This window comes from Acanthopagrus latus, chromosome 14 (assembly GCF_904848185.1).
Source record: "Acanthopagrus latus isolate v.2019 chromosome 14, fAcaLat1.1, whole genome shotgun sequence".
NCBI lineage: Eukaryota > Metazoa > Chordata > Actinopteri > Spariformes > Sparidae > Acanthopagrus > Acanthopagrus latus.
Genome location: NC_051052.1, coordinates 10,573,276 through 10,586,001, shown reverse-complemented (window position 1 = coordinate 10,586,001; position 12,726 = coordinate 10,573,276). Strand labels below are relative to the sequence as shown.

The following is a 12,726-nucleotide window of genomic DNA, read 5'->3' as shown; positions in this document are numbered from 1 at the left end:
TTGTATTGGTTGTGAAATTCTCATGTCCTTGAAACACGTGTGCAGGTGTGTGTGTACATGCAAATGGCTCACTGTTATCCATCCAGAAGATGACAGGAGGGGGCAGCCCTGCAGGGGGCCGGCACTGCAGCACCAGGGAGACCCCCATCTGCACCACGATGGCCTCGTTTCTCTCCTTCGACCACAAGGGGGACCCTGCGAGTCACATAACATCAAACAAAGGTACTGCAGGCTTCCCATAGCTTCATGATGGTATTGATCACATTCATTTCTTTCAGTAAAAGCGATGAGATTGAGCATTTTGTGGAAGCAGAACCTTGAAGAATCTGTTAAATTACATAAACCAATAGAAATGAAGTTATTGACTATAGTCTTACTGGACTGTCTGATGACAATCCTGTTGGATACAGCCGTGCCGTGCTCATTGTGGGCCGTACACTGGTATGTCCCCTCATAAGCCTCGGCCTTCTCCCCGCTGATGTCAATGACCAGAGTCCCTGAGCCGGGTTTCATCAGGACTTTGGAGTCTTTCTCTACATCGAAGTGGGTCCCATTTCTTGTCCAGGAAAAACTAGGACCGACAAGAAATACATCATCATCATCATCACTCTATTTTCTAGTGTTTGTTCTAGTCATCAAGATGCATTGTGGTCCGTTCATGCAGAGCGACTCTAATCATTGATTTCGTGGCAGGAAGTTTGATTCAGCGGCTGCTGGGAAAAACAACTGTGTCTAATTCGCTCTGCCAGGTGTGTTTCACAAGTGGTCTTCATGACAACGGTTGCTACGGCGATTCATATATCCTCACGGCTCCAGGTTAAGTTGCCCCCAGAAACCAGAAAAGCATAAAAAAATGAACGGAAAAAAAAAAACTGTGGGAGGAGCGATCATCTCACCTGGGATGAGGCTTCCCCTTGGCCTCACAGTGGATGACGATGTTCTCCCGCGGATCAAAGATGTAATCCTTCGGGGACTGTTGCGTTATGGTGGGGGGTTGGGGCACTGGAGACACATGAATTAAAAGCATAGTTCAGAGGCGTACAATGACATGCAACCATGGACACGTGGAGGGGGTTATAGAATCGAGGATGTGCAGGCAACATGCAGCAAGCGTTCAGTCAGACTCGACAGTCGAGTGTAACACTGCACGGAGCCGCAAACAAAAGCCACGACAAGCCATCTGATCCGATAACAACTTACCAAGGAAGTGGACTAACAATCAACCACTCCAAAACAAGCAAGTCACTACACACACTGACAGTGTTGATATAACCGCATGCACGTCTAACATTTCTAGAATCCACACAAAATCATATTAAAATAAGGGGTTTAAAAGCAAAACAAACAAAACAAAAACTCTAGAAGTCACAGCAGTGTTCGCGGCAACTTACATCCTTCCAGTACTTTAGCTTTTTTGTCCAGCGTCACACACCGCACCACAGTGATAGAATATTGAGGAAAGGTGTTAGTTTTTGCAAGGAGTAAAGCACAGGTTCACGTGAAAGAGCTGCAGGTTCAGGTACTTTTAAAGCATCGTATGAGCCTGCCGAGGAGTCGCCCCCCCCTTCTTGTGAATGCCTCTTTAGCTTCAGTTTAATCTGGCAGGTGCAAACTATGCAAGAAAAGTAGATGAAAACATCGAAATATCACACAGGATGTGTGATAAAAAAGATAACAGTTTTTCCAGAGACTGTATTGCATTTCTTGACTGAAAACTGAAAACTTGATTCCATGCTGAAACATGCAAAGCTGAAACACAAGAGATCCAGTAAACTGCAGCTCAATCTGCAGCTACTTCTTCATTGTTTCCCAAAAAATATGAAAGGATTTAGGACAGAATTATGATTCTCTTTTTATTTGATGATAAAATGTGACACTGATGAGGACAGCACTTACGATCCAGAGGCACTTCGAGCGCTGAGGTCACGTGACTCAAGAGTATCAATAGCGCAGGCCCGAAGCCCGGCACCCACTTCCTGTTCCTGTCCATGGTTTGGGTGAAAACCTCCTGTCCAAATTCAACGGCACAATCGGGGTGGTGACAAAGTCTGGATCCACTCTACAGAGAGGAACAAACACAAAAAACATAAATAAGAAAGGATTACGACATGGGTCACCAAAATGTTACGTTTCCGTGGGTTTATTTTGACTATGCGATGATCAAAATGGGTCTTGAGCACGTTTCCAAAATGATAAATGTGCTCAAACCCACGTACGCAGAGAAGTCTTAGAATGTGGGATGTATATAAGATTACTCCATTAAAATGAAATACGTATGTACACAATGGAAAACTTTATCCTTCTCTCACAAGCTCGACATCCAAACAAGGGCGTGCATGTCGCGGGTGACAAGTGGCTCGTCCGTTGCATTGCAATCGTCCTGCCGACTTTATCAGGAGGAAAAGTCAAAACAAACTTGATTTCAGCCCCCGTAACTTAAACACTGTAAGTATCCACCCTGCTCTTGTCAGTTGTACACGCCATTGTTTACCTTCTCTGGCAATTCAAGATAGCATTCAGAGCTAACTGTGCTCTCGAGACAAGATAACCATGGATTGCGACAAGACCCAACGTGCTCCGCTGAGATGCCCCCTGCTGGCCACGTGTCAGCCTGTAAACATATGGCATGTGAGTGCACTCGGCTGGAACAATCAGATATAGCCAAGCGCTGGATTGGCACATGCATGCACAAACGCGCCACATCGGTGACTGCATCCTTCCCTGTCAGTGTGTCATGCACATGACTGCAGGCCCACGAGCGCTAACTAGCTGCCATTGCGTCTTCCATAACGCGAGCACGTTGGCATTAAGGGGCTCTCATAAACTGCACTGCTGGGAGCAGGGAATCGTGTGTGTGTGTGTGTGTGTGTGTGTGAGTGTGTGTGTGTGTGTGTGTTTTCTCTTTCACGTCCTGTCTTCCAGTTTTGTTTGTCACACGAGCATTAGCCGTCATTGCTTTATTAGCAAATCGGAGTTATATCGCTGCACCAGCGGCATCGAGATACCCCCCTTCATGTACTGTGTTTGATGAATGAACAATAAATGTCCACAACATTCCAGCTCCACCATTATTAACGCTTATTTTATTCAAAATTCTTCGATGAACCGCCACATTATTCAAACTGGAGTCATTCCCTTGCGCTGTGCTGAATGATTTGTTAAAACTGGCATTTCTTGTCATCTGCGCGAGCTGGTTGGATCAAAGTAGCCAAAAGAGTAACGAGATGGATCCTGAGATGGAGCAGCTGCCGTCAGGTAAGAGGCTCGGTCCGTCCTGTCATCTTCATTATTCATGACTATCTATGCACATATATTGACACACAACACGTGTGGATACACATGTACAGCACACACACACACACACACACACACACACACACACACACACACACACACACACACACACACACACACACACACACGTACACAGACAAGGCATCTGAAGGTGAAGCTTATTGTTGGAGTCAAGCCTGTTACATCTCTACTGCGCTGGTGAGGAAGCATGTCCAGTGACATATAGGGGAGAGTACGGTAATGAACACACACACAGAAAGGAGTGTGTCACATTTTATCCAGCTGAGCTAGCTGTGCTGAGTGTGTGAGCTAACACAACCCCAGGACACAGCTAATTACGCCGACACGTCCTATTGGATATCACTCTGGCGAGTTAATCACGAGGGAAGACAACAGAGAGCAACACTCAGTGCACTAGATGCAGGCCACGCATGCTAAATCTTCTAATCTGGTTGTGAAAAAAGGCAGTGCCATATCATGCAAATGTAATGACCTATCTTCAGATTAATTACAATAATGCCCCATGCTGCTGCAGCAGAAATGGCCTCCCCCCCACACACACACAGCAACATGAAGCCGTGCTGAACCCCAGGCCATTTTCTCCCAGAGAGACAGTGGAGCCCATTCACCTGGCAGGGCTGCTTATAAGTGGGACTTTTGTCTAAAAGGTAACGAGTGGCAAAAAAGAAAAAGGGGAGATGGATGACGGAATTTGCTGAATAGAACGTGCAAATGGGTCAAATCGAGGAGGACATTCAAGGAAGAACATGGGAGGGGAAGAGAAATTCTGTGGCTTGAGGGAAGAGTGTGAACAATGAAATGTTGCATCAATTACGTCTCTGCGGTTCTCCTTTAGAACAGGGCCCGACTATTCTGTAGCTTTAAGGAAGATGATAAACTGAATATTTGAGGCAACAAAAAAATACTTAGGCAACATTGTCTTTTTAACATGTTGTCACGCATATGTAAAAATAGTTTACAACTTAAGATAACATACATCTTGAAGTATTTCACTGAGAATTTGAAATGCTTCACTGCTTTACAATCGACTTGACATGTTTCCAAACATGCCAAAACCAATGAAGGCGTGTCAGTGGAACTAAATGTCAAATTCTGTGTTTGATCTGTAATGCTCTGTTAGAATTCAAAGGTTTCAGGTTTTATCATAAGCAACATCATAAGCCATAAGCCCCGAAGTGAAAGCTAGTCGGACTTAATTCCTGTATAAAAGTAGTTTTATAGAGCGAAATATTGACACTGTATGACACATTTCTGCATAAAAAGCCCAGATGTCATCAAAAATAAATAGAAGACTGGTCTATTTTTATGCTTGTAAAGCATAATCGTACATACACCACAGATGAGCCAATCTGTGTAAATTTCAGAAGTGAGGCTGTTAGCTGACTTTGTAAAAATGCTTGCTAGCTTGTCCCGTTAGCATTTCAGCATGAGAGTGAGAGTTGCATTTAAATACATTCTAATTGTGTGTTAGTTAAAATTCAAACTGTATACTGTTCCCGTTAAGGGAAGCAGCGTGATTTAGGTCATTGCTTTGTAAAAGCTTAAAGCAAATGTAAGACACTTCAAAGAATTTCCTTCCCAGTGAAAAGTTAAGACCATTACACTTCATGTTTCTGTACAAATTACACAGATGAGATAAAAAGTGTTAATTTATGAACTCTGATATCAGCTGGTAGGCAGATTTTGTCAATGTTGGACCAAGACGGGCTGTTGTTGATATCACGCTAAGCTAACTTGCCTTAAATATCAAACAGACAGATACGACAGTATCAAATGTCAAAACACTCCTTTAACACAAATTAGCTACATGTTAGCTGTATATACTATATATAAAGCAATTAATTGTGTAAAAATAAATCCCACAACATGGAAATAGAACTCTTCATGTTGTCAGCTGTGCTTTTTCTGCGCGTCCGTCTGCTTTTATGTCCGACCTGGGTCACGTCCCCAGAGATTCAGATAGAGATTAACTGCCCGGGGGTATGAAAAAAGAAAAAACAAATTACTAGACAACACAGATGACTCCTCAAGCACAAACACAAAACACACACAGACACACATACATAAAATTAGCTGCCACGTGCAAATGTCAGCATCTCCATATTTCAACAGCTGGAATGTCACAGCGTATTAACTGGAATAAATCACTGGGACGCTCATGTTGGAAATTCCTTCGCAGCCTTTGATTTGTACCATCGCATTTAACTTTTGACCTTTGTAAGCGAAGATGACAAACGCGCTTCCACACATGTTTGTTGGATGGTCAGATGCGTGTTTGAAGCCTGTTGAGTGAATTTTGCACAGTTGAAGGCATTACCGCGAGGCTGTTCTGTGCTGCCTGGTGGAAAACATTCCTCTTATGGCAGTGTTACCCAAAGAAGAAGCATAGATATTTCCTATTCTTAATTTTCTCACGGGCCACAGACAAAAACGATGACGTCAAACAGAAAGGGGGATGAGTGTGACGACTCTGGCTGGTGGGCAGGTCATCTCTCATCCTCCTCTCTCCTCTCTGACTCAGCGGTCGGAGCCTGAAAGGTCAAAAAGTCCAGCTCTGCCTTTCCATCTTGATCACCATATCCTCTTTGTGTCTTTCACTTCCTGTCTTCCTTCCTCTTTGTCACTGTCATCCCTTCCTGAAAACAAGCCCACGAGCACATTGTAGACTGCTCATTGAGCTGAAATTGCTAATTTAGGTCTCATTTGTGTAGTTTAGTTATCTTTTTTTATATCTAAAATAGCTGAAATTCATCCTCATCTGCTGTGTTCAGTGGATGCTTAACTTGGACAGATACAACAATAAACAAGAAACTGCAAAAATTGGTTGCTAAAAATGATTTGGTGGCTGTTAAAAGTGCAGAAAAAGTTGTTAAGCTAAGCTCACTTGCTTTCTTGCTAAGAAAAGCTTGATTCCTCTCTCATTTTGTTAGCCTTGGACGTTGTTTTTGGCATTTCGGTAACCCTGACTTGTGAGAGAGTTCATCTAAAAACGGCGACTACAGACGTGTGCCGTCAGCCATCTGTGCTGAGCTCTTACTTTGGACTCTGGATTACACCAGTCACAAGGCATCTTCAGTATATGATGGAAGTCATTATAACGGATGTAAAAGGACTTTATTGCATACTAGAAAACATAACCAGGACAAACACTTCTCAACAACAAAAGAGTGACGTGAAGCCTGCTGACACAAACCCAACAGCCTTCCTCCCTCTCGGTTTGCAGACCCTGAAGCAACGCGCTAAGTTGGTCACTCCACAGCCTTCAGTCACACTGAGAGACGCTGAGGCATGACAGGCTGACTAGACAGATGAGCGAGGGAGGGATAGGGACGGCAGGAAGAGAATCGGAAAGGGGGGGTGGGCGGGATGAAAACACAGTCATCTGCGGTCACATCAGATCGCGGTGACGGAGATATTTCGGAGATGATGGACTGAGTCAGACCGCTTTCAGCCAGAACGGACTAGATGGGCTTGTTCTCTCATCTGTAGCTCAGTACACAGACACGCCACTATTTGGACATAAACACCACATCGCTGTGTGGGAGAGCTGTTGTCAGATTACATTTAACATTTTCAATTTCTTCGCGAGGCCGGGGCGTCTTAGCACGGCAACCAGACGACGACACTGAACTGCGCAGTAACCAGGTCACTAGAATATGGGGAGCCGTGAGCCACGAGACTTCCCACAAACTCAGCGAGGCGAAGTGCAGCCTAAAATGTGAGGCCGCCGCCACCGCCGCTTCACTGCTGACATTTGAGAGCGCAGGCTGAACTTAAACATCCCTCAAAGCTGTGACTAAACTCAACTGAAATGGAACCGGCGGTTGAAACAAAAGGCCAAACTCCCTGACCCTGAACACATCCTGGAGGACAGGAAGGATGGAGGTAAACAGCGAACTTGCGCTGATGCTGAATGGCCCCCAACCGACTCCCGAGGTGACAGCTTCAGGACTTATTGCATATTTCGACGACAGATCCTGTAATCATGGGTGAAACATAGGTGCTTACTGTGTTTCTGTCCGTGCCTTCTCTTTAATTAAGTGTGGTTAAAGGATAACTTCAACCCACCCCTGCATGTAGTAAAAAAACATTAAGCAGTTCCTTGAAGGTAGTCGTTTTGATGTTTTATGATGAACGATAAAGCTCTGTGGAACTGTTAATCTGTTAAATCCAGTGATACTTCCGTGAGCTAATCACGTTTAGCATCTGCATCCACCCATATGTCGATATAGATAAGATATAGCTGCTTTAAAGGACACAGGCCAAGGCTGGTGGCAGCACACACACAAAAAAAAGCCACTTCCAGCGTCTGTGGAGAAGAGACACAAACTGTAAATCAATGCCAGCGGGCACCAGACTGAGATGTACTGGACACCAAGAGAGACACAAAGACACGCTACCATACCAGTCCTCTCTAAGTATGAAACTCCAACCTGCTCTCAGTCCCTGTTTCAGTATCCGTCAATCTGATAACTTCACATATAACTTCTGACTTCCCTTGACAACCCCCCCCCCGTCAAGCAGCCGCTCCGCCGCCCAACAAAGCCCATTGTAAGGTGAGAAAATGGCCCTATTTCTTCGGGGCAAAACCACGACTTAACATTTCTATTAAAAAAAAAAAAAAAAAAGGGAAACAAGAGGTAGCCCTGCCTCAATAATCTGCTTTGATAGATGGGCCACTATTCATGCCCTTTTCCTATCTTTTTACTGCGTTAAGTATTATTTACGAAAAGCACATTTGTGCCGCAGACAATGGGCGGATGGTGTTACACTCTCCTCACTTTGGGAGGTAAGGTGAGACTCAACATGAGGGATGGGAATAAAAGCATTCACTCTTAAGCTAAGGTGAAGCTACACAAGGTGTTGTAGAGTTAAACGAGTACTTGACACCAGGAAATGCAGAGGTGAGTACAGTAGACAAGACAATAACTCGTAGAGAAGATGATGCAATGGCATTTTTGTGATACGGGTGGTTTGAATTCCTGGGAAATGTTTACACAGCAGGACAAAAATGTCACCCGATCTGTTTTTTATGGTTGATTCCTTTTTTTTTTTTTTTTTTTACCAAGGAAGGGCCACACATCAAGGACCACTTTAATAACACATCAACACATGGCAATGATGAAAATATGACCTTTTCTTGTACTTCAGGGTTACAAGCAGTCAAGACCACCTCTGCCAGTTTTCTTTCTCAAGATACCCCTAATCCTGACCCTGGGACAGGAACCAGCAGCGCTCTGGTCACAGGTCACATCAGCTTAATTTCAGAGAGCCGCGCGCTTTGACCGCTGACTTCATCGGAAGCCGTCCGCCGCGTTGGGAGTTGTTGTAAGAGGAGCTTTTGACTGCGCTAACACCACTTCTGTGCAGTGAAAGGACAGAACTGGCAGCCTCTTTGTCTCCAATAGTCCCCAAACCGGATTGCACACAGCCACCTAATCAACACAACTTATCTCAGCCTCTTTTTGCATGTACACACACACACACACACACACACACACACTCTCACACACTCACATACACACAGGGCCTTTCCTTTTTGGGGTCAGTTGTTCTAGCACCATCCGCAGAATCCCCCCCAGCGCCTGCTTTTCTCTGAGGCTTTGTGAAGTGCTGATGGTCAGCATGCGCCGTCCGCACGCCATCCCGTCCGCACCTCGACAACCACCCCGCGGGGGCTATTGTCCTTCATGTTGTTTACCGCCGGGATAACGCTGAAATGGCAGGGGGCTGATCCAGGGCACAAGGTGACACCTCCGGCAGTCAAAGATGCGGCCACAGTTCAGCTGGGCACAGTTCTTATACAGTAGTGCAGTAATGATAGCAAGGCAGTTGTCATTCAAATGCTGTTTTAGAACTCGGAGTGTGACGTGTGTTTGGTGCTAGAAGTACTACAAACTAGGGTTGATACCATTTTTCTGGGGCTTTGTAGACTCCATGAGAAATCACAATGAATGGGGGAAGGGCCTGGCACACACATTCAACCTTCTATCAACCGCTACCAACCTTAGAGTCATTATTTACCTAAATACTCTCCGTTATTGTGAGTATAATGAGGGACAAGGACAGCAGGGAAGACATGAGCCGCTGTCTCCGCCCCACAGAGACGCTTCTTGGCTGGATTTCAAAGGCTCAGGTTTTTTTTCGACCACCGACTAACGCCAAGGAGGAGCGCCGTTTCTCACGTTTTTCGCCTCTTTTCTTGATGCATCCGACTCAGCGTCTCCTTCCTTTGGATACTGATTTGGACGCCAATTACCATGGCAACAGTGGAAGCTTAAGAGCTTTGGTTCAGCCCCTACTTAAAACACAAATTTCACTGGATTGGCTCCTCTCTTATCACGTTATGTTTGTCCACTTTAGCTCCGGGATTATGTGCAGTGAAAGAGAAGACGGTGGCTTTTGCTGAGGGACACAAATAACAAGATGCCGCAGAAACACATGTATCTTGTGTCTCTTTAGTCGTTTTTTGAGTGCAATTGTTTATTGTTTAGATAAGGTTTTATAAGTTGACCGAAGGATTTGCACTGATCTGTGTATGTGAATGTCATTTTGTGGCATCATCAACCACCATAAGCCTGAAATGTAAGTTTTGCATCTGTGCAGCGAAGCATCCATTAGGTGGGAATGGGCACTTTGCTGAGACGAACGACAGTCAGTCTTAGAGCCTCTAGTTCAGCGTAAAGTGACTCAACTTTCCCACTAAAGTGTGATTTATGTGATGCAGCCAGCTGCCAGCAATCACTTCGAATTGTTACTCCCCATGAATAACTGCCATTTCAAGCTGGAATGGGCAGGCATACTTTTACAACAGAAGCGGTAAAAGTGGAAAAGAAGTGGAAAAGTCAAAGTGGAGATATGCTGACCCCCAGCCCCCCCAGAACCAGTTACAACCCAAGTCCAATCTATCACCAAGCACTCTTAAAAGCCTGACACACACAGCCTGATGATTACAAGGAAGGAGTACCTCATTGTCATTTCCTTTTCCCCATTTTTCTTTTTCCTATGAAGGGACTGTGAGCGGCCTTTCCTTTCCATAAAACTGAATCTTAATAGCGTTGCTTCAGGCACATTCAGGCACAAGAGATGAAGAAATGGGAACACCTCAGAAGGCGCCACATCCGCTGCCAGGACTGTCGACACGCATGCCATCTTGTGAGAAAAACAAAAAAAAAGCAAAAAGAAAACCACGCTTTGACAAAAAGCTTAAAAAAGAAAAGAGCACTACAATTGTGTTTACTTATTTTTAAAAACAGAATTTCTCCCAAAAAAAGAATCATTTAGTATGTTAATGTTGGTTCTGTTGAATCAACAGCGCTGGCTTAAACTATAACCGCTTTGATAAATGATAATTGCTCATAAACAACCGGATTCATCCATGTGTAACTCATCAAAAGTCATTACTGACGGCAGCCATTTCAGTTCGCTTCATCTGACATCCAATTACAGCACTGTGATATTTGGACAATTGCACACATTTTGCCAGGCGTATGGACCGGTTTGCCGGCTGACTGGGGGGAGGGGGGACTTGCTTGGGTGTTGGGTGTGTGCCCGTGTGTGTGTGTGTGTGTGTGTGTGTGTGTGTGTGCGCTTGTGAGTGCATGTCTCGCCTGTCTAAGGTCATCTCATCAAAAGCCTTGGGCTCAGCCGGAGCAGAGGGCCACGCTGGCTCTACCACATGTGTGTGTGGATCTATTTGTGTGTTTATGTGTGTGAGCATTTGTATTTTGTATATGAAATCAAACTGACGAACAATGAAGGGAAATGGAGACCGGAAGCCAAACAATATTCTGAAAAAAATACATCTTGCTATCTAACAAGAGAATCTGATGTTTATGGTCTACAGCACATTCTCTCTAGTGGATGTATGGGAGTGACAGCTTATTGGTTGCATCGATGCATTTTTTATAAATCATGTCAAATTCAACTTTATCAACCTGCTACAGACAACAAAGGGGAATCACTTCAGTCAGCTTTACATCAAACCTCTGTCCGTTAGAATCTTTTAGCATTTTAACGCCAAAATTCAAGCGCAAAAATGGCCGATTGACTCCTTTCCCATTGTTAATAAAAATGTTTTTTTCCTGGCATGTTGTGTTCAATGTCACAAACGCACTGTTAAATAAAAGGAGCAGCAAAACGCACTAGATCAGGGGTCACCAACCTTTTTGAAACTGAGAGCTACTTCATGGGTACTGTGTCATACGAAGGGCTAACAGTTTGATACACTCTTCTGAAATAACACATTTGCTCAGTTTGCCTTTAGTTATATATGATTATTAATGATTAATGATGCTCATCTATGTGAAGACACTGATCATGATAATGATTTCTCACAATGATTATCAACAATGACTTAACAAGGTGGGAAACAGTTGATATCAATATTCAGTTTTCATTTTTAGAACAGGCTACTCATGTGGTTCTTGGGGGCTACCTGGTGCCTGTGGGCACCATGTTGGTGACCCCTGCACTAGATCATATACCTCATCAGACTGCGTCCAATTAAGAAACACATTTTAAAAGGGTTTTCATCAATAACACTCTGAATTAGACAGTGTGTTTTTTCCAGAGCTGTTGTTAGAGGGAGCTAAGGAGTGAGACATCTAGCTTTTTTTATTTTCATCTCTGTACCACGAGTGGAGCCGACATGAATCAGGGACTGACATTAAGGCCATTGAAGATGTTATGTTGATTAGTTTTATATATCTTCTAGAACACTGCTTGAAAGAAAACAGATGGAAACCTGTTTACAGTGTGTGCTAACATCCGGGAATTCGGAGCGGTCCACAGCACTGTGAGGGAAGATGGGTTGAAAATGAACGTGTCTACCCAGGTGTTATGTTTCCATCATAGCTGATTAGTGATGGGGCCAATAAACATCCCTGACTACTGCGGAGTCAGTTGACCCGGGAATGAATATTGATTCTATCCTTTCCCAGGAGGGGAAGTCATGTAAACCAGCCATTCATTCTGTTCATGTTTTTGATTTGATTTGAAACTCAAATATTTAATCAGTCAATTAAATCAATTAAATTGTTTGTCCTTCCCCACCTTCACTTTCAAATAAATGTACATAATAATCTAAATTCTTGGCAGATTAAAATGTAATGCAGCACGTTTGAGACAGCAGTTGTTCAGCAGCCATGTACGACACAGACAACTTGGAGCTAATGGGCTAAGCCATGCAAAACTAGCAGCATCGTCCTTTAACATCAAACCTGAACTGAGTGTGAAAAAAGTGTGTTTGAAAAGAAGCACACGTGCATGTTGGACCAAAAGCACCTATAATCAATAGTCAACGCTCATTTCTAACACTGTGTGACACTGTGACAGTAGCACCACATAAATCCAGCTGGGCTTGTAAACAAGCCAAGTCTCATTGGTATTCCTGGGTGCTATCGAGGAGGT

At 44.1% G+C, this 12,726-nt stretch overlaps 1 protein-coding gene across 11 annotated transcripts in view; it reads right to left on the bottom strand.

Annotated features, from left to right (window-relative positions):
* nrcama (neuronal cell adhesion molecule a) overlaps positions 1–12,726 on the bottom strand; it is a 57,959-nt gene that overhangs the window by 15,181 nt on the left and 30,052 nt on the right. For 6 of the 11 annotated variants that reach the window (XM_037121875.1, XM_037121877.1, XM_037121879.1 and 3 more), the window contains exons 3-7: positions 1,897–2,059; positions 1,392–1,409; positions 897–1,002; positions 378–571; positions 73–195 (exon numbers count right to left, since the gene is read on the bottom strand). In XM_037121875.1, coding sequence (XP_036977770.1) covers positions 73–195; positions 378–571; positions 897–1,002; positions 1,392–1,409; positions 1,897–1,990 — 535 coding nt within the window. In that variant the 5' untranslated portion in view covers positions 1,991–2,059. The remainder of the gene's footprint in view (positions 1–72; positions 196–377; positions 572–896; positions 1,003–1,391; positions 1,410–1,896; positions 2,060–12,726) is intronic. The other 5 variants (XM_037121876.1, XM_037121878.1, XM_037121883.1 and 2 more) reach the window with 1 other exon arrangement.